The 25,504-nt window shown below is 41.9% G+C and overlaps 1 protein-coding gene across 3 annotated transcripts; it reads left to right on the plus strand.

Moving 5' to 3' along the window:
* Positions 1–693: 693 nt before the first annotated feature.
* On the plus strand, positions 694–25,443 carry RB195_014400 (uncharacterized protein; the record flags this gene model as incomplete). 3 transcript variants are annotated; one of them, XM_064204650.1, is made up of 16 exons in its annotated part: positions 694–777; positions 5,570–5,657; positions 7,462–7,562; positions 10,883–10,930; positions 11,240–11,365; positions 11,571–11,708; positions 16,445–16,536; positions 19,145–19,298; positions 19,357–19,443; positions 19,565–19,676; positions 19,798–19,910; positions 19,976–20,156; positions 20,708–20,875; positions 20,953–21,086; positions 21,137–21,228; positions 25,230–25,443. In XM_064204650.1, 16 exons carry the CDS (start codon positions 694–696, stop codon positions 25,441–25,443), a joined length of 1,932 nt encoding a protein of 643 aa, XP_064060531.1. The 3 variants fall into 3 exon arrangements, with proteins under 3 accessions (XP_064060531.1, XP_064060532.1, XP_064060533.1); XM_064204651.1 differs by lacking the exons at positions 5,570–5,657; positions 7,462–7,562; positions 10,883–10,930; XM_064204652.1 differs by lacking the exons at positions 694–777; positions 5,570–5,657; positions 7,462–7,562 and having other exon boundaries at positions 10,901–10,930.
* Between the last annotated feature and the right edge of the window lie 61 nt (positions 25,444–25,504).

The raw sequence follows: 25,504 nt of genomic DNA on the forward strand, positions 1-25,504 counted from the left end.
TTTAAAACAACATTTCCAAAAAACAACACTTTTACAACACAACACTTTGCTCTCGTGAACCATCTTTTCTCCTCCTACTGCTACTTTTCCAAAAAATCCTCAAGTGAGCGTGCCAATTTTGCCCAGGTCTTTAGCGCACAGCATTCTCATCATCCTAGATATTTCTCACTGCTTCCACAGTTTAACCCTCCGACTGAACTAAAACAGAAGAATGTGATGCAAATGTTTGTCCTCTTTAACTTGACATCCTGTAGTTTCTAAACTGAAAAGGAAGCAAAAATGTTATCAACTTTGAAGAATTTTAAGAAGACTTTTTAGACTAGTGAGGTGACTACAACAAAGTAAGTTTTGATTAAAAAATCAAAACTGTTGAACGAAATGGCATTCATTAGGCTTACGAACTTATAGGACGCTCTAATATAATACTGAAGTACTATTATTATAAACATTAAACAAAGTTATCAATTAGTTACTACATATCGTTGTTATGCAGTTTCGATTAACCATCCGCTTCTTTTCTTCCTTAATTTCTCTGTTTCTTCTGAATTGCTTCGTTATTCCGACCACCCTTTTTTTAAAATCTAATGTCTGAAAACGTTTTTGACGCGAGATTCGTGGCTAACGATTCAACCAGCAGAACTTCTTTTCACTGGGTTTAGACTTGTGGTGATGCCATAGGACCAACGTGGAATCATGAACTGTCAAGACCAAGCTGAACTTGAAAAACTGCTGCCACCAGATGATCCACTGAAACGAGTGCCTTCAAACCGATTTCAGGTCAGTCTTTTATGAATTAATGTCAATTGTAATCGTTTTGAACCATCTCTGGGTGGAGTAGAAGGGGTCAGTTTTGTGTCTGACGATGAGAAGATCTGGCACGCATGATTTGATTTTTTGATGGTTTGATTTCCCGTCTAGGCAAGTTTCTTTTTCACGGATTTCTGCTTGTGAGAACATGGGATAGGCTATTCTCTGTCATTTGTCAACTCCACTTCGATTACTGAAGCAACGCTTGTACGAGTTTCATTTAAATTCTTTCCTACTTCGTCTACAAGTCTTTATTGGAGTTTCATTTAAATTCTTTCCTACTTCGTCTACAAGTCGGTGAAGAAATGAAACTTACAGTCAACTTTTTTTTTTGTTTTTGGTAAAACACCGGCTTAGTACTCTGAGGTTTAACGAAGTTTGCAGGATAAAATGTGGTCCAAGCAGCAAGGAGATGGGAGGAAAAAGAACCGCGTAAGCATAAATAACAATACAACGTAATAACATATAACAGACACATGAGTTCAATGCTCTCCTCTCCTTCAGGAGCGTCACTACACTTTCAAGAGAAAAATTCAGAATTGCAATACTTCCTATCCGCAACCTTACATGAAAGACATTCACGAAATTTTCGGTGTTTTGACCTCCGCACAAGGTGAGAGTGATAGTAGTAGTTTACACGTGGGAAATAAATCATGCTCAATTTCGCCTAGAAATCCAGAGAAACCGCGTGTTGTAGCTTCCTCTGCTCTTGTCCCAACAATGCAACTTACTACAAATAGTAAAAGCAATCTGCAAAGCGTCCGCCGTTGACCGGAAGAGAGGAGGGCAATGTCTCTGAGATTTCTGGGAGCAAGGGGGTGGAGCTTGTTCCTTCTCATACTCATAGCTACACTCGTTCCCCCATTTACTAGTGCAAAGATTACAACATCGAGAATTTTGTGATATGTTGGCTTTTAGAAACGAATTAACGTCGTCTTCGTTGAATAAGGATGGTAAATGAAAATTATAGTCGCGAAGTTCCTTTTAGACTTTTCCTTCTGTCTACTGCTTCCAAAATTTTCCTCTGGTCTCACCTTCCGAAAGGCCTTCTGCAAAGTTTTCCTGCAGTCGGGTTGCGACCATCTCGATCTGTAATGCGTCTGGATCAAAACTGAAGGTCATTCCTTCTTAACCTTGGTGATCTTCGAAATCCAACACGGTTTCACCGCGCAGGGCTTCCAGAAATGTGCACCACATGTTCGTGATCCTTTTGAGAAGCATGCCGCAGTCTTTATTAAAGACATCACCCCACGAATCTGGGGTAGTGCGGGTTTCAGGTGGGTTATTCCTACACCTGATCGTAGATTATGGGGAGGAGGGTGATTCCGTCCATTTCTTCCTAATTGCCGAAAAAAACGGCCCGGAAGATACGGCTTCGAGCGATCCGGGCGCTATTTTCTGCAATGAGTTCTATTGGAGCGCGCCTTCCTTGTGGATGCGCCGCATCTTCCGGGCCGAATCCTGGGGGAACCAAAATTGCAAGACTTCTTTCTTCTTTCTTTTACGAAAACCATTTTGCGACTGTGTCGTACTCTTGCTCGAAGGTGCTGACGAGACAAAAACAGAGTTTGTAATAAATACGAAGTTTGGTGATACGTGTAGGAAGTTGCGAAAGTGAGAAGTACTCTACTAGCTACATTCTTTTCCAAGTTATCATTGAATTTACAGACCTTGTGGTGCTAAATAACTATAAGTCTCGTCATAAGGAGGTTTGGTCGAAATTAAAGTTCCTGAATTTGGGACAGTTTCTCTTATGCAGATGTCGCTTGTACGTATAATGATGTTATTATTACTGCTCTAAAATAATGATTCCATGTATATACCGTGTTAGAAGAAAGACGAAACCCGTCACAAATTCGTTCCCGAGAACGCACTTCATCCTTTCTCGTCCTTTTTCTGAAATTGTTGCGCGATTAATGAAAAACTTGAAAAGGGGTCACCAAGCGTGATGCAATAGGATGCGATTAGTATGTTCCAATTGTATTGCAAGTGCATCGCACAACTCCGAATGCAGTGGCTACAGAATTGGAGAATTGTCGCCGACATTCCAATGCTCAACTCCAATGACCACTGTATTGCTTTGTTTTCTGGAAGGTGACCCAGCGTCATTGCAGTTCCGTTAAGCACCAATGCTTTTAACTTTACCAATTACCTTACATAGGCTTCAAACCTCTTTGGTCTGAACATAGAAGTATGACCTCTGCGTTCCGTCATTGTGCCCCGACGTATTCGAACGAAATGTGAACGTCTCCGTTTCACATTCACATTTCACACACATTTTTTACACACATTCACATTTCACACATTAGAAGCTTGCCAACATATTGTGGTGGATAAAGTGCTGCGGTCGCACTGCACGGTTGATGGTTCGAAAGCGCCCTAGTGGCAACCAAGCCCTCCATTCATCCGTGGCCGATAAATTGGTGTAAGACCTGTGTGGGAGGATAACAACACCGACTCCACACAGCTAGCTCCCGCAAATCATTGTATAGGCCAGTTACACGTTCATAAACCCCAAACGATTCTGAATTGAAGTGAACGTGGGGGCGCATCCCAGGTGGATGCGCCATAGGCTCTTTAATTTGTGCTTAACTGTAAGAGTCAATGGGATAGGCTTGAAAGCCAGACTCACGTTGGATATATTCTTCCACGGATAACTATTACAATTTGACGTTATAAATGTAAATATCAATGTAAATAAGTCACACTTCAAACATTTCACTCGAAAAAAAGATTCTTTTCAAATACGCGGGTCAAATACGCGTGTACTTTATACGGTGAATTTTTTCATTGAAACACGAGCAATCCTCAAATTCTTTTCCACCTTTAAGTGTATTTCCAGAACCTGCATCTATTATTTGCTTACAAATAACTTCTCGAGTTGGACCTGTCCATTGAAGTGTTGAGAATTTTATGTGGACGCCGTCTTCAGTGAGACCGGACTACAACTACTTTTTAAAGCACTGCTTACAGTAAGCAGTTACGGATTTGACAAGTAGGAAATATTTCTACTTTTAGCTCGACTGGGTTGCATGTCCGCTACAGCTGTTGCTATAGAACTAGATTTCACTCGTTTGTAAAACCACAAATCAGAAATCTTCCACTCAAAGGGAATTGACAGGAAAGACAAGGTCGTCCTTACTAATTGGCTTTACATCGGCAGTTCCTAGGCAACTACACTTTCTTGATTTCATTTTTCGAAGTATAGGATTTATGTTGCGTCGGATTTCTTGCACTACTGTCTGCAAAATCTCGTTGCTGATTAGATTTCTCAAAGATCTAATGGACTGAATCTTCGTAAAACTGCCTCCTTAGAGAAGCCGGGTGCATTTAAGCTCATGTTTCCCCATATGCTTCTCTATGCGTTGTCTGAGTGATTTAAGAAAGCTTAGGTCTGCCAGAAAGCCAAAATTTATAAAGCAATTTCTTTGTGACATTTTGGGTGCATCGACGAGCGTAGATGTGTTTCTCATCGAGACTGCGACTGTTGTTCTCCTCTTTTCTTTCCGACATTTAACTCGTTAAAAGCATCGCTGTGCTGCCGGAGAACTGTCGAGTGATAATGAAAAAAGTGAGGAAACTTCTCTCTAGTGACGAGTTCTCTCTAGTGGTATACATAGCCTAGGACGTAGATTCCAATCACCGCAGCAGGAACTCGAAGTGACCTTCAAGAGTCGAGTAACCACGTATTTGGTGCCTGTTTATGCTTATGCTTACTGTGAGGATTTTGTGAGGATTACCACTAAAGATTGTCACTAAAGAAAATGATATCAGTGAAAGAAACCCAACATAGGAAGTTTGACTGAAAACTGCTTTTGAGGTTCGCTACAACTTGCCTTGGGCAATGCTGTTCAATTACTTCCAGCATCTTTAATCCTGCTTAGTTAGAAACTTTCTCTTTTGTTTATAACTAGTCCTCCCTTTTTGAAATTTTCAAACGTCCGCAGTCTTTTTTTGCCATTTTCCATACTCAGAAAGAAAAGAATGACAAATGTGAAACGACTTCCTTTCTTTCTTTTTTCTTCGGTTCACTTCGACATTATCGCTGGAGTCCCTCGTCTTCGCCAAACTTCCCCTGGCCCTCCAAGGCCGACACATTCACTCGAAATCACTAGTCGTCTTCATTGTCGAGTGCGTCCTTATCTTGTAGAAGAGGGTACCTGTTTGCTGATTTTGAGTTTGATAGTATTCCGGACCTTTCGCTTCCTTTTTCACTCTTATCGCGCCTCATCTGTCGTCAAGTAATATTAAATTCTCAGATCAGTTGTTTCATCTCTTGCATTTGACGGGTGCTCCCAGCGACAACAACAAGGGCAGTGTTATTCTCTGCCCTTGCTTCGAGTGCACATGTCAGCTTACCGAGTTATTTTCTTCTTTCCATGCTATCACCAATTCTTAACGTCGAATTAGAGTAGAAAAAATTATTATCGTTTATCTTTCTTAGCAAGTGAAGCGCCTGAGATAGAAAGAAGTGTTTACAGTAATATTTTTCCAGTGTTTCATTTCCATGAATTCTATTTCCCAGTGGGATTCACAAAGGGGTACCAGGAAGATCGCGATTTCCAATTAATTAGTGCAAGTAGAGAAAAAGATGCTGGAGAATGAGGAGATTATTTTAGTGTGCAGGTCCCTTCGGTTTTGCAGGATCGAGTTCCACTTCTCTCTGCGTTCTTTATGAGTGTCTTACATGCTTTTAATCCTTAGCTCTGTAGCAATTCTACAGGTATTCAACCATGATAGGTTTCACAACACCAATCTTCAGGTACGGTTCTATGGTCGAGTCCAAACGACAGAAAGCACCATCCAGTTCCGTGAATGGCTGCGCTCGAAGCGGCGCGGTGGAGACAGCGGTAGGAATCGAGGTGGGATCAACGCGAGCTGCAGCAATGGGTGGTGCTACCACGGGTTCCCCCACTATCCTAACCGCTGCAGTCCGCCGCACCGCTTCGAGTGTAGTCGCTTACGCGACTGCATCTTGTTTCACTTAGTTTTGACCCTACTATAGAAAAGCTGGCTTAAAAAACAGTGATGTATAGTCGGGTCAAAACGAAACGGCGCAGCGTAGGCAGCGATTGGAGCCGAGTTGGGACCGTCGCAAACTGCAGCGATGGATGATGCCAGCAAGGATTCAGGTACGCTCCTAGCCGCTACGCTCCACTGAAGCGCCTCGGAGAAGCCGCCTACGCAATTGCGTATGTGTTTCATGTCGTTTTGGCCCTACTATACGATTAAACTATGGAGCAACAGAAGAAAGATTTTAAAACAAAAGGCACTAAAGGTAAGGAGTTACATGGAAGTAAACCTAAGAAACATGAAATTGTAAGTTTTTAGATCTTTTCACAATAGATAGAATCGGGGAAATAGTTCATTACTTTCTACTCATTGCATTACAGACCAACCATACTCAATCCCCTAACTATTAAGAAAAAACGGTGTAAAAAACCGCTTCGTCGCACTGGATCCTCCTATGGGTCACCTAGTAACGTGCCAAACCTGCGAGTGCAGGAGCGTTTCTGCCCCCCGCTGGTAGTGTAGCGGCTACCAGCGAGGGACAGAAACAGTATCAGCGGCCCATTTATTGCTACTCGCTGAAAGACGATTCCTTGTGGCACGTTATTAGCCGTGGTAGTAGAATAGTAGGATACGATTACAACGGCAATCCGAACGTGTCTGTTATTATGTCGGCAGCTTTTGCTGATTATTTGAGTTATGTTAGTTACCTTGCAGACGTTGGACGACGACGGAATTGTCGGCGTTCTGACGCGTAACAAGCTGGTCGCAGGAGGCAACCAGTTTCAGCCAAAGCTTTTTCATACGCTTTTTTCTGGATTAGTATGCGAAGTTGAGCGTGATCGCTCATAGTTGTGAGCTACACTCTTACCTTATTTAGTAGGCTCAAAACTACACGAGCCATGGTGTAGTTGCGGCTGCGCTCGAAGCGGTGCGGTGAGAAGTAGCGATTAGGATCGAAGCGGGACCCTTGCTAGCACCTTTCTTCGCTGCTGTTTGCGATGGTCCAACCTCGATTCCAACCGATTTCACCACCGCGCCGTTTCGAGTGCAGCCGTAAACGCAACTAAACCATATTTCATGTCGTTTAGACTCTACTATATAATTGTGGAGAGTTCACAACACCGTCAATTTCGTGGTACGTTGCCCTTAACCCTGTTTTATTTAGCTTAATTCCAATAATGAACGATTTTTGAAACCTTATTCTCCTACTCATTCCTACTATTTCTCCGACCTACATCCTAAGATGTGGAATAGAACGTACGTAACAAACGACAAGCAGGGACTGCAGGTACTGTGGATCCGAGTGTCCTATGACATGTCCTCAGATTTTACTTCCAAGGTTGATTCCACCATATCCAAATCTCCGCTTAATACATTGAACTAAAGAATGTAGAGAGGGTAGTTCTCGGGCAGTCCATTGCATGGCAGATATACAAAGTCGCAAACTAGAGTCGACGACAGCTATAAGTGTATAGTCATCACCAGACGTGTTGTGTGGGTCCTACCTGTTATTTCATCGGTGGAGGTGGGCGCTGGTTTGCTTCCGAACGATGACATCGGTGCTCCACGGAGCACTTTTTAGCCGCGTTTCGTGCATGATTACTTTACTATTTTGTAATAATTAACTATTTTGTTTTGCAGTTGCAACAAAGTCCGTTTTCCTTCGCAACGTCGTCTTCGCTGTATCCACTATGGTCCCATCGAGCGATATAGGCAGACTACTTCCTGCCTCTACTGTGGAGGTTACTGTGGATGTGTCTGTAATATATAGTCCGGTTGAAGGTCCGCCATATTCGTGCCACATTCCATAGCACTGCTGGCTTACAGGTGAAAAACGGAACCATTCATCTTGCTCGACTTAACTGCCTTAGAGTCGAGGACAAACACCCACGAGAGTTTGAGGACGGGAACAGCTGACGTCATTTCGCACCTTAGAGCAGGTCGCTTGAACACTGTTGCAAACATTTGGAAAGGAGGCGTGGTCGGATGAAAACGACATGAAGCTCGGTGCAGTAACATTAGAAGGATGAAGCTGTGTAATGAACACAGCGGTTAGGATCAAGAGGACCCTTTTTGGCATCACTCATCGCTGCAGTTCGTGATGGTCGGTCCTACCTCGACCATAACTCTTCAAGGCAGTGCCCTGCGAACCGCAGCGGCTTACGCTACGCACCCCATGGTGGGGAGGGCGTGGAATCAACACGACTCTAATCGAAGTACACTCGAACTACACATCAGGGCGGAAAAATCGCTCCTAGGGTACAAAACCGTTCTCTACTGTTGAATGGCCTCTCCATTTGAGAAGGCAATAGCTCATCAGTCGACTCGAACCGACCCTTCATCACTGGAAGTGAATCGCTGAGTCCGTCGAGGTCCCATGACCTAAGCATTAGCCTTAGAAACTCTATGGCAAAATAAAGACATAGCAGCCTTTGCGGTCTAGAAGCGATAGAGCAAAAATCGCTTCTAGGCCACGAACACCTTTCTTAACTGTCAAATGCTAATTTCGGAGATTCCATCTCTCAAGCCATTTCCGGTTCTTTTTTGTCACTAATAGTACAGTATGATATAACTTAGCCATTCGCTTCCAGTAAGCTTGTTTGGAGAGCTTGGTAAAGTTGAACCACTAGTAGTTCCAGCTCTGTCTTCTTTTCTTTCTTAGTAGCTTTAACCTACTTGTCATAGATCCTCTAAAATTACTGCTTAGGTTTTAGAATCCGAGGGGTCAAAGTGCAGCCCAAGTACAGTTCGACTAGAGCATTGTGGAGTGCCCACCTCCCCTAACTACCTTGTACTCGGGAGTATCTACTGAATTACCGTCCAAAATTTTTATCTCGAAAATGGAGGTGAGTTCTCGGAAGAAGAGCATCTTTAAAGAACCGCATGTATTAGTCCATTTTGGAAACTGTAGTTATATGCAGTTGGGATGGAAGCTTTATCCGAAATCAGAATGCAGTTGCACAGGAGCAGTCGAGGAGATGAACATTCAAGAGAACGTACATAGGCTGTTTGAGTAGTAAAACAGTTATTCTAAATACCACACGAATGGAGCTTCTAGAACGTTGACGTCAACATATAATCTGTAGTCGGGTAAAATTACCTGAAGCTTGGTGCAGTTGTTTAAAGACAACATATCGCGAATCTGACGTGATGAGGGAATCCGCAGGAAAAGCTAGAGATTGGGCAGTGGATTGGGGGATCCAAATTCCCTCCCCCCCCATCTCTCACTAGTCGCCGGAAAAAAGGAGTAGAAGACGCCGTTCTTTGAGAACATTTCAGTTGCAACGCTCCACCGTTGTGCACCTGTCGCCTTCACGAGCGAGCTGTCGAAAGATAATGAGGCCTCCTCACCAGTACATCCAAGTAAAAGTAATGAATAAGCTGTTGATGGGATCGGATAGTGTAAAAGAGTGTGCGTTTTAACGCACTTCGCAGGTACTGTTTTCGCTTTTTTAACGAAGGTTAAGGGAAAGATGAGCCATACCTCCTACGACTCCAGCGCTAGCTTTTCCCGCGGACTCACTCGCCTTGTCAGATCTGTTGTACGCTGCCTTTAAAAGCAGCGTATCACGGTTTTGATGTAGCGTGGAAGCGTAGAGTTCGGTAGTAGATTGCAGAACCCGGCGTGATTCCGCTCCCTTCTCCAAATCGTCCTAAAAACGGCGTGGAATAGGAATAGAAGTAAGGTCAGTGAAGTCTCCTCGCCAGCCTATTCAAAGCGCGTTCTAATGTACCTCGTCGGAACGGTCCCCATGCCCATTTTTTACGGTTATTAAGGAAAGATTAGCGGAACCACGCTGGATACCGCAATCCATAGTCGGGTCAAAACGAAAGGAATCACGATGCTACCGCGCAAGCGGTTGCAATCGAAGCAGCGCGGTGTAGAAAGTTGTTGGAATCGAGGTGGGACCAACGCGAACTAGAGCAATGAGCGGTGCTAACAAGGGTCCTTCCTCGTCCTTAACCGCTACGCTCCGATTCCCCACTGCTTCATCGCAACGGCTTGCGCATCTGGGCCGTTTTTCATGTCGTTTTGACTCTACTATACTACCAGAAGTCAACGTTTTCGCTGTGGGTTCTGCACCACGTCAAAATCGTAATACGCTTATTAGAACGGCTGCACTCGGAGTGCCGCAGTGGTTGCGACCGAGGTGAGACCATCACCAGCTCCACTCGGAGTTTCGCAACCTCTGACTCTTCAACCTCCTCGAGCCTAGGAGCTTATGCAACTATGCCAGGCTCCAGGTCGTTTTGACAGGACTACACGACAGACACATATTGGTGTACCTTTCAACAGAGATCAGTAAGATGACCGTGTTGCTTGTACTTTTTTCTGATTTCGTTTGACGAATGTAATCTGATGACGATTTCAACTGACGAAGTGACGTTTTGGATCTTGCGTAGTCTGGCCGCAGCTAGCGAGTGTCTCACCACTACTCAGACAATTACACCACATGTTAGGTCGTTCCGACCCAACTGTATTAATTAGCGTTGCGTTCCTTCAACAGAGTTAAATTTCATTCACATTCATAGAAGGAAAGAAACAGAATATCCTTCAATACAAAATATCTGGGATGGGATTAGAAGACTTGTATACTTCTTATTTTACTACACCTGGAATTACTTCTATATTGTTGTGCTGCTTCCTCCGCTTTGACCTCAAAGCAAAATGATTCTGTTTTATTTTTCTTGCACCAGGAGCAAAGTCCTGATGTGGTCGTCATATAATACTTACTCACATGCTTTATACGGTGTAGACAAAACCTTTCTCAACCGGTTGTTTTTCGGATTTCTGTGATCGTGTGATAGAAAGGCGAAGCGTTAATCCACTTGGCGACTGGTCAGCTTATCACGCTGATGTGCACTTAATTGTGACCCAGCGACCTCTTGTCTTTGCTGGCTTATCTTACCCTCTAGGGGCAGCCTGGCATCAATTTATCCCATAACCAGTAGTTATAATGCGTTTTCAGAGCGTTTCTATCCAATTTTGTTTCGTATATATATATATTTTCGAATACAACTAACATTTCGTATATTCGTCGAATTTTGCTAGGACATTTAGGACCTTCTTGTCTCCCTCATGGATTCGCGAAGAGACACCCGCTTCAAGGTCAAAACATTTTTTAAATAAATAGATTGTTTGTTCCCAAAATCTGAGCTGGTCGAGTAAAAACAGTTAGTCGATTGTTATAGCTTGTGTATTTGCTGAATGCACCTAATCGGAGTTTTAGTTTTAACATTGTAAACATTTGCGACAACCCGTTGGTGTTACGACCGCGTATTTTTGGATTTTGATTAAGACATTATATGATCCCTTGCTGTTTGACATATAATAAGTAAAGTCAAAGCATGAAGTCAAAAATTTTGTTTATTTTTGCTGCACATCTCATGTATTAGTTTATCAAATCCTTCTTCTTAGGTTTTCAAAACTGAACCTCCTGATGATTCGGAACTTGAAATTCAAATAAAACCGAAGAGTGCAAGCGAGCCACCTCCTCCTAAGAATGTGATTGAGCGGAAATCAAGTTCTACAGGAAGGTTTATGGTAAGTTTTTCCTTACTTTAGATTGTTTGTTAGATTTTTTGAATTAATTTTATAAGAGGTGGCACATTCATTCTCATTTGATAACTTCTTTGTTGCCAGTTTTCTTACCCAGTTCATTCCTCCTTTTTTATCTATCAAACTGCTTCAAAGCTAGGTCTTATGTGTGTTTGTTTAGGAATCTATGTTTTTATATTATATCTGGTAGGTAATGACAGACAACTCCAACCTTAACTGTGTGGCGGAAAATGAAACGTCCAACATTCGACATGGTGAAGAAGATTACAGAACTAGAGAAGATGGAGCTCCTTCATGTGAACCAGTGATCCCTTCTCGATCAAAAGGGGTTTGTTTCATCAGAGTCTTTTCTCGTGACTTCCTTTTTAAAAAAATGTGCTAGGGTAGGCGGAAAACGCTCTTGAGGTCGAGGCGGCCTCTTTCGGTGTAATTTCAGGTGTAGAACACGAATGTAGGCACTGTCATATTATAAAGTTCCAATTTGGACGTAGTTTTCGCTAAACCAGTTTAATTAGTTCGAATTCTGTCCACTTATTAAAAAATAGGGTAGACTTTAGGTCAACCACCAAAAGTAGCCTAATGAAGGCCATTGGTTACGTTTAGCCGTAGAAGGCAACTAAGTTTGAATTTTTCGGTAAACGGTATAGATACTTGGTCAAATTCTAGTGGGCCCCCCATTCTAGAAGGCGTAGATTATCCTAGAGAAGCAGTTTCAGCTGATTTCGATTTTTTAAATCCCTGAAACTGTTAACCGATTTAACTGATATGCAGTATGGATGCTATATTCCTTCTCAGCGTATTGAATGACCCCAGAGTAGGCCCGGACAGGTCGGAACTTGAAAAAGTTGAAGAAATCATGCTCATCTCCTCCAACCACCTAATTACCAGAAGAAAAATAAAAGGGAATGATCAGAATGTGATGGTAACATGTCATTCAAGAAAGTTAGTGTGTCGATTTTAACGTATTGTCCATGTAGGGTATCATCTTTGTTCTTATTTTTTAAAATGTGTTGTTCAAAACCCGTACGCCAGCACCATTATCTTTTTAAAGAAAATCTTACATTGCTACGTTAGAATTGGAACATGTACTACAACTCAGATCTGAGCAACATCACAGCCAAAATTTCCCTCACATGATATATCTATGTGATTTAGATTGTACAATAAGTTTATTTCCACATTCTTTTTTGAAGTCTCCATTTTTTGTTCGACAACAAAGACATTTCAGTCCACAGCATGGTCATCTCGTTCACTGATAAGGTAGACTGCCGACTTTCTTGCTTAAAACTAAGAAACTTATAGGACAATTCAATACATTACAACAGCACGGAATTTATCACATTTCCTTTGTTCCATCCTTTTTGAAAGTATCTATTTCGAAAGTAACAACTGAAAACTAGTCAAATCGGCTATTAAAGATTAAACCTGCATGTCATGGTCTTTTAAATTTCACATGATGAGTAAATTTCCCTCATATTTCTCGTAAACTAACCGTAGAATGACGTTTAAGGGTAATTATTGGCATGCTGACCTGATTGTTGTCCGGTAGAGTTAAGCATACGTTGGGATTTTCTCAGTAAAGGGGACGTAAGGGATCATATCCGACACTTGTTGTTGTAACAAAACCGTGTAGTGTTTGAATAAATGGTCGAGGAAGTCTCGAAACTTATACATCGAAAATAGTCTAGCTAAGATAAGAGTACAAAAGTTACAAAATAATACAAGATCTTATTCCTTATGCTTTCTGTAACAGAACTAGTGTGCTCTTTGAGCCAATTTGATAATGGACAGCTTAGCATTTTCTTGCTGCTTTAAACTACGGCTCGGGATCTTTTCAGTGGCTCAAGCCGTGCAAAATAGTATCCGGTATTTACTGTTAGATAAAAATATTAAGCCAAGCAATCGAATACTTGAGTAGATATGATGCATTACAAATGACGTGATAAATGTTGTGTAGGTAACGAAGTGGAGAGTAGGACGCTTAAAATGCATCTAACTGCCTGAAAATTGGAAATTTACTTTGAAAAAAATTAATTTGCTATCACAACTGTCACATCTAAGCGTTCTGTATGATCACTTTATTTGGGAGAAATGGAACTAACCAGAGGAGGCTTCTTATTTTGTGCTAGGACTGTATAAGGTGAACTTTATTTTCTTAATAGCTTTCGCTTTGCGTGTTTTGAAGGTGACATGCATGGTGTAAGTGGTTGGCGCAGCTCGGTGTCGCTTAAGTTTGATTAAAATATCAAAGATCAATCCTTTACAGGAGTGAGATTTTTTCATTCAACGTAAAAGGGTTATGTGGGCATATTTCTCATCCACCGGTAATGACTTTTCAGATGATCACTCAAAAAAGGAATTTCGACGTCATTAGTATGCCAAAAAAAGACATCTGCTACGGAATGGGGTAACATTAGCGCAGAGTAGTGTGCGCGAGTTACTGAATAACGAAACTCACACCACATTTCATGCTGTGCATTTTGCGGAGTTGAAGAGACAACTTTTATCTATATTTGTTCGAAATGTCATGTTTCTAGTACATTTATCCCAAAGTTTTGCATCAAATTTCACATTTTTTTCCAAACATTTGTAACTTTATTGTTCACGGATATCAGCCAACAAAACATGATCCACTACGCATGTCCAACGCTTCACTAGACTATCAATTCCAAAAGTCCAGAATTCTGGCGAGCTGCGAGTCGAATAAGCGCGAAAAGTCATTTGAAGCTCTTTCTGACCGTCGAATGTTTACTCTCGTAGATGTAGCTTCATTGTCTGGAGTAGATGATAGCCAAATGGGACTGAGTTAGGAGAATAAGCGGGGTGCGGTAGAACTCCCCAAACAAGCTCGGCAATCTTCTGCCGAGTAAGCCTTGCCATTTGAGGTTGGGCATTATCATGAACATGCCAATTATCTTAGAATCTGCAGGCGAACTGCGTCTGTCAGTTTCTGTAGTTGAGAAGAGTAGACTTGAGCGGTCACGGTATACCCGGATTGGAGCGGTTCATATTACAGCACTCCGTTGGAATCCCACCAACAACCCAGCAAAGTCTTCCTTTCGTGCAATTCTCCTTTCGACTCTTTTAGAGGTGGTTTGCGTTTGATTAACGTACAACATCCAACTCTCATCTCCTGTAATGATTTCGCGGAGAGTCCTGTCTGTGTGGGCACAAAAGCAAAGACTAACATACACCCACTCTTGTCGCCAGCTGCGAGGCACTCAATTCGTGGGGACCCAAATTCGACATCACTTCTCTGTAACCCAGAACTTGAGGACGTTTGACGATTGTGGTACGGACTCCAAGTGTCAGTGACAATCCCACGAGATATTACATTTTTCTTGAACGCAGCATAGAGATGAGCGGTGGCATCGCAGGGATTGTAGCTTTGCATAATTTCGTTGTACACGATGGTTCGTATTTGACTTTGGTTTATTGAAGTCATGGTTGAATCCCAGTGAAATGCGCGCTTGTATGCCCTTCTGGTGTAAGCTTCTAGAAAATTCTATCATATTCAGTTGCTGAAAAAGTCAGTTCAAGTCATTTAAAATTCTGAATCGAAAAGCAAATTTTGGTGCAAAACTTTTGGACCAACCTAATAATGTCTTTAGTAGTTTTTGCGGAATGTAGTAGAGGAAAATAGTAAAATATTTCTTCAGGTTTTTAATCCTCCCAACTAGCTTTGGAGAGAGCCAGAACACTTAGGTAGATGAAAATTTATCGGTCGGGTTATCCTCGACCCCTATCAAAAGATGGTGGCGGGTTCTCAATCACACTACCGCAGTTACGCAACGGGGAAAAGTGCAGAAATTCGGATTTTTGGCTGCTCGTAGAACGATGTGTGAGTTTGAACAAAATCCAATACCTCAGCTCTCAATAATAGCTTAGAAAATCTTATTCAGTTTGAAGTATACTATAAGAGGGGACCTTTGCTACTTTACTCGAATCTCGAATTTTACTCGAATCTTGTATATTTTCTTCACATTTCTTTTCATTCTCTCAAAATTTAGTTGAAAAAGGGAACTTCCTTAATCCCCAACTCATCTCATCATCTCAACTAATTTTCAAAAATGGAGGAACCCAAATTGGTTCTATGAAAGTTAATTTAATTATTTTGCAGCGCAAACCTTTTTCTAGAAAATAACCATTATTAGCCTTTCTAGGTTTTTTTGGGAGTAAGTTATTAGTGTTTATTTTAACCCATTAAAATTCGCCCTAGTCCTTATCTCACTCCCAATCAGAGTCGGTTGCTGTAAATTGCGCATTGATGCTGTAAATTTATCTTTATCCATTAGTATTTATTTCACTTATTGTTATACTACTTTGTTCTTTTTAAATCCATATCTCACCTTAAGTTTATGTTTTTATTTTAGTTATCATATGTAATCTTAATTGCTACGTGAGTTTCTTTATTACAGAGACTGAGAGGAGGGAGGGGGAGTGCCAAGGTCATTTTTGGAACGGTCGTGGAACAGCTATAAGCTTGACTTTGACATTGAGTGATCAAAGGACGGTCAACAAACGTATACACTGATTTGCTTGTCAATTAATAACCCATTGTTCTTCGACGCATCTGTTTTTTTCTTTAATTTTGTGTGGCGTAACTGTACCTCATCAATGTCTTCTCGTCGAACTCAGAGTATTTCATAAGACTACTTATATCCTTTGTAATACATAATGGCGTTTGAATTAGTTCAGATGGGTGAGTAATGAAACGTGCGACTGGGTTTGCACAGAGAAAAAAGGGAATGAATGCCAGTTAGAGGAAGGAAGAAAGTCGCGTAGAGGGATTGTGGTCACCCAGCACTTTTTTAGTTGAAAACACTCCCAACTTTTGCGATAGCTAAATGCGCAAGTAACAATTTTTCTACAATACAAGATGTAATTTATTAAACACTTCTCCTTATGGGTTGTACATTACTTCTTCTAATAGATTTGTGTCTACTAAACTCACTGCATATAAAACTTCAGTGTAATTCTGTTGAATTTCACGCATGATTTCCTCAAGTTAACTGGAAATGCGCTGTGAGCAGATTACGAGTTGTTTTTCATACACATTTTCAGGTGCACTTTTCTGTTGGAGATAAGAATCACGAAGAAGACCGAAAACGAGAGCAGGCAGAAACGAACACAACTATCAACTTGAAGAGTTGGCGGTAAGTGGTTTGTTCACCGCACTATTGTGCTATTGGTATCGTTTGGAATGTCATGGGAATCCCTTCCGAATCAAAACTGACGCATAAACTATCTGATACAAGGTCAGTTTTAGTTCATTGTATTTGCAGCTGATCTTAAGCTGATTTTTTTAATTGTTGCAATTGTAGGTTCTTCAAAAATAACTTTTCTTTCAAGCATATGAACAATTACTTGTTAAAACGGTTTTTTCTTCATAAATTGTAAGCACCTGAACGGTGTAATGGAGCTATCCTTCACGACTGCTGGTTTTTTTCCAAGGTGTAATACCATCAAATTTAAAGTATATAGTTGCAATTATTTGTTGCTATCAAGAAATTAGCAATATTTATACCCAGTGACAAAATGCATTTGTTTGCACAACTTCCTTGATCCTTAATAAATTATTTAATTAGGGTAAGGGTGTATTTCAAAGAGAAATGCTTTCCTTTCTGATCAGCACGTTGAGAACTTCATCTTGCTTGAAAACTCTCTTGACATTTTGAGAACAGAAATGCATCTCTCAAAGTGTTACCTCATAAGATTTTTGTTTTGTCTTTGAAGTCATTGATAATTTTTTCTTGACTGAGAATGTTGTGGTATTATTCACGACGATACTTCCCTGATGTTTGTTTCACCATTTATTAGATGCTACTTGGAAACAAAGGAAACAAATGCGTCTCCGGCAGTAACTACCCGCATTTTTACCGCTTATTATCTAGCAGTACAGTCACATTGTTCTAAGGCAACCCTCCTGATTAACGCCTCTCCTTAAAATGGGTTGGTCGAACCGAATTTGGCATCATGTACTTCTCGAATTCCTCCTTCGTATAAGACAAACAAAATATTCTCTTCTCTAACAGATTATGGCTGTATCATTAAGGAGTTGGCTTTTGTTTTTGCTTCTCGCTTCTGTCACTAATTTTCTCTGATTTTTCTCCGTTCATCATCGGATTTCAATCTTCACGCAAACTTTGTGACAATGGTCACTATTGCTTTGAGCACCACACACCCAAACTGACAAAACCGATAACAACCAGTTGGAAACACGTTTGGGATATTCAAAGGTTCGCGTAGTTATAGCATTGTTTTTAAAAACTGCAATACACTATGGTGAAGTAACAAAGTTCGCTTTTAAGTTTTAATTCCAATGTGTGCATATATCGTGGTTTCCTCGAGGAAATCTGTCGTTTTGAGGAAACTTCGTGTTATTCGTGTTTATATTATTGTTGATCTATTATTTGACTGTCATTGTATGGGCCAACACGCGTTCCAAAACCTCAACGATTACGAATTCCAGTAAAACGCGTTGGCGCATCCCAATTGGATTGATACACCAGTGACTTTATTTTTTTATCTTTATTATTTGACTACTGTGGTGTTGGAAGTAGCAGTTACGATTCCGCGTAGCAGTTATGATTCCGCTGTCCAAATCTATCTTATCACCATTCATCAGAATTAGCGAGTAGTTGAAAACATCCAGTACAAGAAGACCTTCCTCGATTCATCTGGAATCTTGAAGTTGTGAGAGCTTCGTAATGTTGTTCACTTCCTCTTTGTAAATCTCCTTTCAGTTCTCAAGCTCAAGCTCTGGAGTGGCTATGAGTAGTATTGCTGCATCGTTGAAGTTTAGCGAAATAGCTAATGAGTGAAGTACTTATTTATTATTATTATTACGGGTATTTATAATGTGGTGACTTCCTAATTTGGGCTTTAAATTCAACGATTTTTTAAACTAGATCCATCAATCAATCAAATCGGTTCTTCTGTAGGCTCAACCTCGCTGTTTTATATCAGATAAAAGGATGAAGCGTTGATCAATCTCCATGAGGATTCGCCTACGCGTTCGACTTCAACTCAGACTTCGCTTGAGGTTTATGAACACGAGTGGAGCCTAATAATGACTTACTGCGCTACACCGCTACACCACATCGATAAATTGGTACCAGATTTCTTCGGTATGATAAAAACACTGATTTGATACATGGGCTAGAAACCCGCAAGTTATTGGTTATTGCATATACATACCCCAACGAATACTAACTCCACTCAGACGCGTTGATGCATCCGCATCCATTGGTAACTTTTGTCCTTTTTTAAATTAAGAAGAACGGCTCTCACATCATTTTTTTTTGCGTTGATATCTGTGAGTGATGTTGAGTTCATTTTTGGGACAGAAATCGTTTGTGATAAGGACGGTTTTCGAGGGTTCTTTTGCCTTGAAAACTCTTTGTTAACGGCTCTTGTTTTCTATGTAGTGGTTATGTGTCAAGAGGTTATTCAACATACATGACAACCAGATGCCTTTGTTATGCTTTCTCATTAGTTCATCAGTTTAGCTATTTTACATTGATAAACGGTTCAGAGGAGAAGCGATTCCGTCTAAATCCGTTCAATTTGGAGGCACACTGATGAATAACGTTGTGACACGCGTCGAGACGGCTGCCGTAGTATTTACAGTCGACCTCTTCATTTTCCAAAATTTTTTTGCTAGGATGTTTGAATGCGTCTAAGTGATATTCCGTCAGTTAGCTCCAAAATAAATTGTAGATATGTTAATTAACAATTTTATATGATTTCTGATATGTACAGCAACATGAAGACGCTCGAGCATCCACCCATCATGGATTTCTATCGTAATTCGGTGGACATCGCCGACGGAGGCGGCGCAGTTCGACCGTCTATGCTTCAGCTTATTCATGGCGATAGATCTATACCTGAGGAAATTGAAATCGAAGGATTCAAGGTTGTGTGTTATGGAAGATCCCAGTGGTATATTCTGCTTATGATGTTTATGTGTTCAGAAACAAAATGATGAATTAGTGGAAGGGCAGATTGAGAAGAGACCGTCAAAATCACACATGGAGAAGTTCTCTCCACCACCAATGCAGGTTATCGTTTTACCACTGCTTTGTTGTTCTTGTTTGGCACTTTTGCTTTTTTTTCTTTTTTACTTTTTTCGCACGAAAACTGAGAGATATGTTAAAAAGGACAAGATTTGACTGCTTGCAGGCACGAGTGAAATTTGGATGGATACAGGGCGTTTTTGTGCGATGTCTGTTGAATATATTTGGTGTAATGTTATACTTGCGTATCAGTTGGGTGGCTGGTCAAGCTGGAATCGGTGCGATTTGTTTTTCTTTTCTTTCATAAGTATTCGATAGATAACGGCAGCTGTAGATTCTCAGCATTGAAGGGACCTTGTAATTTGTCCCTCTTCGTCTTTCCAAGCTTCCTTCATTTAGGCCTTGGCTCTATGATCGTGCTTCTGGCTTCATTCGTTACTTCCATTACTGCCATTTCTACATGTGCAATTTGCACAAACGGCGACGTTAAAGGAGGTGGTGCTTACTTCCTGGTTCGTATTTCTGACTTTTTTCGTTGTAAGGATCTTATCTTGCTAAAAAATCTAAAAACTTCCAGATTTCGCGTTCGCTTGGTCCGGAATTTGGAGGTTCAATTGGATTGATTTTTTCTGTAGCAAACGCAGTAGGGGCAGCCATGTACATAGTCGGATTTGCTGAAACCGTGCGGGATCTGCTGAGAGAGGCAGGCCTACGTATAATAGACGCAGACATGTGGGATGTCAGAATTGTAGGGTTCGGTAAGTGAGCACCTGTTTTCACTTTGTGCTACTTAGAAGTAATTTTTATGAAAATTGTACCAACTTTGTGATTTGGCTGATATCTGCTCGAGTTAAGCCATCTTCTTTGTTACGCGGCGCTATATAAAGCTAAGGTTGCTCTATAAAGCAAGAGTCTTGCTAGAACGAACAATGTGCGAGTTCTCCTGTGGCAAATGACTCCAGAAGAGCTGTTTGCAAACATTTTGCCGCGCCTAATTTCGTTTTGCGAGTGCGCACGACTTCAAATGCCGGCCACTTCTTCCTTCTGTTCCGCGAATTTAGATGAAAAATTATGGAAACTGCTTTAGCAATTGCCAATAGTCTTGGACGAGATCAAAGATGTTGTTCCTCTTTTCTTAGTAATTTTCATTATTCAGGGATATTCATCGTAGATAATTGACAAATGTCCCGCATTATTTTTTTAAACATTAATAAGCCTCGACAACGGTTGTTACATACATATACCGAATTATCGTAAATGAGGATGTTTCTAGTTCGAGAACTAACAAATGAATAATCTACTTTTCCAGCTACTTGTGTTGTTTTAATGGCCGTAGTTTTCATTGGAACCGAATTCGAGTCGAAAATGCAGATAGGCTTACTGATGATTCTGGTGGCCTCAATCATCGACTATATGATCGGCTCCGTATTTCCACCTAATGAAACCATGATAGTGCGAGGTGCCACGGGATATAGTTGTAAGTACCTTCACTTTTCTTGGAGTGTTGCTTCTACTACTGTGTGTATTATACTCCAGAACAGCACAGTTTTGCAGTGAATACTTTACTCGATAACTTATTGCCAGCTTTCCGTGGTGAGGACTTTTTCTCAGTCTTTGCTGTTTATTTCCCTGCTGCTACTGGCATTATGGCTGGCGCGAACATCAGTGGCGACCTCGCCGATCCACAGGTCTGGAAAGCCTTTCTCGTGACGGATAGCTTTCATAAGTTTCTTTTTAGCGTGCTATACCAATTGGAACGCTTCTAGCTATTGGTGTTACTACTGTAATCTATTTGGCAACTGTTTGGATGACGGGCAGCACATGTGTGAGGTATGTAAACCTGTCTTAGAGTACAGTGATGGTAATTATATTGAGATTACCAGGTCATCGCAGTTCATCGAAATGTTTTGCTCAAGGAAATTTCTTTGGTTTAATTGATTTTTCTGTTCCCAGTATCTACGGATGTTCATGGTGTCATCTCTAAGATATTGCGCTTCGTAGCTTATGAGCCTTTGAAATCAAAAACTAGTTTCGAGTAATAGTCTATAAAGTTTTTCTACGACTATAAATATGAGGAATTTCTGAGGAATTCCTGAAAGTGATTATGCGTGGGATTTTACAACAGTTCTCTCCCTCCTTGTTCTGGAGACATTGATTTCAGTAAGTTAAGCTAAACGGATTGTGCTGCATAATGAGATAACTTTTTCTAAAATACTTCCTTTTATTACTTATTTTGAATTTGCTTTTATCTCCTTTGGTACTTGAGAGCTTTAAAAACTCCTCTCCAAGTGAAGCTCCTAATTGTAACCATCTTTCGTCATCTCGTTGCCCATATTATGATGACTACTCCAAACTTATTGAAAACCAGTCTAAATGTTGATTTATTTACACCCGTACGTAGGACACTTCCTTAAATTGTCAGGTTGTGAAAGCTCACCTCCCCTTTTACTCCTATTCCTTGCTACTCAATATCACTAACATTTCCGGCATGCTCTTTATTAACACAACAATGGTTCTTTAGATATCTTTTTCCCACTTTTGATTTTTTATATTCTGGGGTTCGCAAGGTGTTCTGTTCTGCGAGCTCCTGGAGGGCAGTGAGACAATCAATGCCAATCTTTACATGAAGGAACTTCAGAAGCTGGCCGATGCAGTGCGCGAAATATGTCGCACTGCTGCATGAAAACGCAGGACCTTATGCGGCAAAGGTGACGTTCCCGAATTCCCGAAGGGCCTAGGGTGGATGATCCTGTCCCAGTGTTCTTTCAGCCCGGACCTTGCCCCATCCGAAAATCATCTGTTCTGGCCCTGAAGCAGCATCTGGGCAAAAAAGTTTCCAAAGACGGGTGATCTCGAAAACGTTTTATTTTTTCTTTTTATCCTCAAATCCTCCCCTTTTCGAAGAAGCGCGCTGAGACTTTGCCCATTAGGTGGCTAAATGTTGTGGATAATGATGGTAATTACATCGCCAATAATCTTAATAAAAATTGTACCAATAAAAGTTTTCCAATTGGGAAAAAAACCATACAAAGACCCAATGCGTTTCAAAAAAAGCCAATACTTGTTGTGCTGTCTATTGTTTTTGTTGTAGATCTCGTTTCTCACAGATTCTCTTCAAACCTCCCACAATATATATATATATATACATATATATATACATATATATACGTATATATATGTATATATATAAAAAATAAAAAAAAAAAAAAATAAAAAAAAAAAAAAAAAAAAAAAAATATATATAAATATATATAAAAAAAAAAAAAAAAAAAAAAAAAATATAAAAAAAAAAAAATAAAAAAATATATAAAAAAAAAAAAAAAAAAAATAGTAATTTTTTTTTTTTGTGTGTGGGGGTGGGGGGGGGGGGGGGGGGGGGGGGGGGGGGGGGGGGGGGGGGGGGGGGGGGGGGGGGGGGGGGGGGGGGGGGGGGGGGGGGGGGGGGGGGGGGGGGGGGGGGGGGGGGGGGGGGGGGGGGGGGGGGGGGGGGGGGGGGGGGGGGGGGGGGGGGGGGGGGGGGGGGGGGGGGGGGGGGGGGGGGGGGGGGGGGGGGGGGGGGGGGGGGGGGGGGGGGGGGGGGGGTGGGGGGGGGGGGGGGGGGGGGGGGGGGGGGGGGGGGGGGGGGGGGGGGGGGGGGGGGGGTGTGTGTGTGTGTGTGTGTGTGTGTGTGTGTGTGTGTGTGTGTGTGTGTGTGTGTGTGTGTGTGTGTGTGTGTGTGTGTGTGTGTGTGTGTGTGTGTGTGTGTGTGTGTGTGTGTGTGTGTGTGTGTGTGTGTGTGTGTGTGTGTGTGTGTGTGTGTGTGTGTGTGTGTGTGTGTGTGTGTGTGTGTGTGTGTGTGTGTGTGTGTGTGTGTGTGTGTGTGTGTGTGTGTGTGTGTGTGTGTGTGTGTGTGTGTGTGTGTGTGTGTGTGTGTGTGTGTGTGTGTGTGTGTGTGTGTGTGTGTGTGTGTGTGTGTGTGTGTGTGTGTGTGTGTGTGTGTGTGTGTGTGTGTGTGTGTGTGTGTGTGTGTGTGTGTGTGTGTGTGTGTGTGTGTGTGTGTGTGTGTGTGTGTGTGTGTGTGTGTGTGTGTGTGTGTGTGTGTGTGTGTGTGTGTGTAGTCACGAAATTCAAAATGAGGGGTGCGACGGGTCCACCGGCGTCGAGTTAATGCCTCGAAGCTAGGAAGCTATAAAATGAGGTGTGAAGGGGTCCACCGGCGTCGGATACCTATAGAAGGGGTGCGACGGGTCCATCGGCGTCGGATACCTATAGAAGGGGATGCGACGGGTCTATCGGCGCCAGATAGCGTTAGAAGGGGGTGCGACGGGTCCACGGCGTCGGATACCTATAGAAGGGGGTGCGACGGGTCCCACGACGTCGGATACCTATAGAAGGGGGTGCGACGGGTCCATCGGCGCCAGATAGCCTTAGAAGGGGGTGCGACGGGTCCATCGGCGCCAGATAGCCTTAGAAGGGGGTGCGACGGGTCCAGGACGTCGGATACCTATAGAAGGGGGTGCGACGGGTCCATCGGCGCCAGATAGCCTTAGAAGGGGGTGCGACGGGTCCATCGGCGTCGGATACTATAGAAGGGGGTGCGACGGGTCCCACGACGTCGGATACCTATAGGAGGTGCGACGGGTCCACAGCGTCGGATTGCTATAGAAGGGGGTGCGACGGGTCCACCGGCACCAAATACCTATAGAAGGGGGTACGACGGGTCCAATGGCGTAGAGTTGTGCACCGATGATAGATACCTTTAGAAGGGGGTGTGACGGGTCCAATGGCGTCGAGTTGGTGTGTCGGCGTCGTAAAGCTAGGGACGTTGTAAAAGTTTTATAGTTGTAACCACTTTCGGCGTTGCGCTCCACCTACTCGGCTTCGCTGTTCCTCAGAAACTGGATATACACGTTCAAACAGCTGCTTAAATAGTAGCACGCTGTTTATGTGATCTGACGTGGAACGCTATCTTTATCAGTACGATGATGTTGTCCACGTCATTTCATGTTAAACATTATTCTGCCGTAACTGTTAGGGAGAAACAACAGGAAAACCCATTCTTCGAATACCACTTTCAAATCGTGTCTACACTGTGTAGGGAACGAAAACGAATGAGTGTTTTGAGCTAAAAGTTTGACGTGGAACTTTATCTTTATCAGTGAGATGACGTCTTCCACGTCATTTTATGCCAAAACTTCATTCTTTGGTAGCTGTTTGCAGAGAGCAGGAGGTATGTATGGATGTATGTATGTATGTATGTTGTTGTATGTATGTATGTATGTATGTATGTATGTATGTATGTATGTATGTATGGATGTATGTATGTATGTATGTATGTATGTATGTATGTATGTATGTATGTATGTATGTATGTATGTATGTATGTATGTATGTATGTATGTATGTATGTATGTATGTATGTATGTATGTATGTATGTATGTATGTATGTATGTATGTATGTATGTATGTATGTATGTATGTATGTGTGTATGTATGTATGTATGTATGTATGTATGTATGTATGTATGTATGTATGTATGTATGAATGACATATATATATACATATACGTACATACGTACCTCTAATAACCGTATTGTTCGAGCACCTTAGATGGCACCATTTTCATGGACTATAATTTTTAGGGGGTTAAAATCAACTTGCTGTGAAGAATGCTTTGCTCTTATTTTAAAACGTAGGTGCGTGCTGAGAGCGCAATAGATTTTAAAAAAGTTTTGACTCTTTTCATTTCCTACTACTAGCAAGTATGTTTGACTTATTTCATTACTCCCAATAAACTTCTGTTTCGGGCTGTGCTATTTACCTCATCAAATCTCACTTTGTCGAATCCAGGAAACCTATTTGCAAGCTTTCATGGATCAAACAGCGCAAAACCGACGACCAGGACGACCTCGAATTTATATTAATGACGCTGAACGCCAAAGGAGTCACCGCCTTAGAGAGACTTACAGCAGCGCAGTATCCGTTGGCAAGCAAACGCAGAGCAACAACGACGGAGGCGACAGAACGAAAACGAGGAGCAACGTTTGGTCAGACGCTCAGCTAATGCAGCGCTTCAGGAAAATAGACGCCAAAGCGAAGACGTTGAAGAGCGTTTTGCTCGGCAG

Source organism: Necator americanus, chromosome V (assembly GCF_031761385.1).
Source record: "Necator americanus strain Aroian chromosome V, whole genome shotgun sequence".
NCBI classification, from domain to species: domain Eukaryota; kingdom Metazoa; phylum Nematoda; class Chromadorea; order Rhabditida; family Ancylostomatidae; genus Necator; species Necator americanus.